Genomic DNA, 2,652 nt, shown 5'->3' with positions numbered 1-2,652 from the left:
GAAAGAGTTTGTTGAAGAAATAAATCAGGTTTTGCTATCTGCAGCCTCTTGCATATGATATGGATGAATGAGCTCTTGAAATAAAGTACAGAAATAGAATTGCAAAAGGGAGAGGAGGGGAAGAGTTATGTCAAAGAGGAAAAAATACATTAAGTCTACAATTAAAAAAATAATTGGACACTAAAAAACAAGCTCAATTGACAAATTAAAATATTAATGTGTATGTATTTCTTCAGAGTAAGGAGAAAAAAAAAAAGAAGTCCTATCTGGTTGAGAGATCATTTAAAATAGCTGCAAAATAAAACTCAATAGCCAGCAAAACGAAATTAAATTTTCCTTAGAAAAAGAACTAGGAAGTTAAACATCTAGTAGATAAGACTTCTAATCCCTTGGTACAAAGGACTTAATTTAAAAGAAAAAGCTAGGACTCCATTTAAAAGAAAAAGCTTAAGATCAGAGAACATTGAAATCATATTCCCAGCACAACGAAATGAAATAATTTTTAATAGTGTTCTCCATGTGGAGCATATGAAAAGGCTAGGAAGATGAAGAAGGAGAAGGATCTTGCAGTACTAAATAATAAATGAAAAAAAAAACTTAGCAAAATAAAAACAACCTTTAAACAATAAAAAAACCCATAAGTACCAGCTTGAAACAAGCTAAATTTCCCTGTATTTTAAATTCATAATCCACAAGGACTACAACAAGCTTCAGGATCTACTGTGTAACAGAAAGCAACATTTTTCTCAGGCGTATTACAATTTTCCTAACATCACGCCTGCTTTAAGATTACAACCTTGTCACTAGATACTGAAGATTTAACACACCACTTAGGACCATGCAAAACAAGAACCAGTCCAACAATAAGGACTACTTTCAGGAATAACAGTAAAGGCCCTTTCTAGATTAACAGGACAATAGTTACAGTAATCAAAATATTAACACAAACAGGTAATACTATTTCTGTTAATACTAACAATTTGTTCTACAGGCCACGTCACCTCTGTCTCAAACCAAATCATAAGCAAAGGACAATGATGGAACTGCAGTGGTGATCAGCCATCCAATGAAAACTGCTCCACACCAGCTAAAAATTTCCGACGGGAAGAATCTTGTCAAGAACTCACATGAAAACCAGGCAAAGATGAACACTTTCTACATCCATCCTCTATTGCCATCTACTGGACCCCTACAAAACACAATTTAACCCACTGTACAGAATCAGGGTAAGACAAAGCTTTATGCATGCCTTACTAATGTACACACAATGCATAAACTCTAATGTTAAATGTTTCAAGCTGCATAGATCATACTTAAACGTGTTTAATAATAGTAATAACAGAAAGCTTAATTATCACAATAAAACTATTACTACAGAGGTACATGAAAGGAACAGTCTAATTGTACAACACAAATTTGATTGGTTACTTGCCACAGGATGACCCTGGATTCACTTTAATATTACCATCAGACCATTAACATTGCCATCAGACCTCAGAAAAGCTGGTTCTAGTTAATGGCTACAGTGAAAAGTCCAATAAGAAACATAAACCATCACTTAAGAAGAACTGTTTCAATTAAAAATGTAGAAGACATATAATTAGAAATCAATACAGATGATTTAAAAACACGGCCATAGCTTCAATTTATTTATTTTACTACAAAGAAAGATAAATGCTAAACAATATCATTGGCATAAAAGCTCAAGGAACGTATAATAAAAATGATCATACTGCAATCAACAATGTATCTGCAATCCAATATATTACTTCCATACAACCACCAGCAAGCGTGTCAAGAGATCCAACACCAAACATCTATCTGATGGCAACTTGTAAATGAAGCTTGGGTACAGTTTATGAGAGTTTTTATACTAACATCCTTTCAGTACTTCCTTGCACGCTTGCAAAAGATGTCAAGTAATTTCTCAAGTCTTACTAAACTCATAACCTTAACCATCTTAAAAAAAAATATATGTGCATTCCTTTTTGTTGTATCTCTGTGGTATTTTTTACAATGTAAAAACAAGAGCTAAGTTTTGCTGTATATCATTTACTTTATATGCTTTCTACGTTTCTTCCGAAACTGTTAACATAAACTTAAATAAATAAATACAAATTAAGCAGTTCCAGGTTGGTGGGGTTTTTCCCACATCTCTATAAAAGGGAGAAACACCCTTTTCTTTTCAGTAGAAGCAGCAAGAATCAAATAAGGAAATAAAATACTGATTTACGCAAAAAGCATCATGGTAAGAAAAGCCTCTCCCCCATCCCCACTCCTCGATCTCGCAATTTTGATTTGGAACGTGCAGGAGTTCATGTTGACATGCCCAAGATGAAAATCAAGTCTCACTCCCAGCCAGTTATAACTCCTCCAGAAAACATGTGCAGTCAAACCACGTTACGCATTTTTAATACCCCGTTCCTTTTTGTTCTGTATTTTTTTTCCTTTTTTTGTCAACCCTGACTGTTCAGCCCCAACTCTTTTTACAGGTTAGACGTATTTATAGCTCATACCTGAGACTGACCCACTGGGCATGTTCACACCACAATGCATGGGGGTATCTGGGAATCTCCAATCTCTGTCTTCAGCTGGAGAGGATGGGTCAGTGAGAATGACTTAGTGCTTAGCAAGAGCTGGAGGGGAGAGACA

General features: G+C 34.8%; 1 protein-coding gene across 1 annotated transcript in view; it reads right to left on the bottom strand.

Moving 5' to 3' along the window:
- ZNF326 (zinc finger protein 326) overlaps nucleotides 1–2,587 on the bottom strand; it is a 27,111-nt gene extending 24,524 nt beyond the window's left edge. The window contains exon 1 of the mRNA XM_009879110.1: nucleotides 2,517–2,587. Coding sequence (XP_009877412.1) covers nucleotides 2,517–2,556 — 40 coding nt within the window. The 5' untranslated portion in view covers nucleotides 2,557–2,587. The remainder of the gene's footprint in view (nucleotides 1–2,516) is intronic.
- Between the last annotated feature and the right edge of the window lie 65 nt (nucleotides 2,588–2,652).

Source organism: Apaloderma vittatum, unplaced genomic scaffold, assembly GCF_000703405.1.
Source record: "Apaloderma vittatum isolate BGI_N311 unplaced genomic scaffold, ASM70340v1 scaffold31451, whole genome shotgun sequence".
Lineage (NCBI taxonomy): Eukaryota > Metazoa > Chordata > Aves > Trogoniformes > Trogonidae > Apaloderma > Apaloderma vittatum.
The sequence above is the reverse complement of the archived record's forward strand: the minus strand, read 5'-3'. Positions and strand labels throughout refer to the sequence as shown.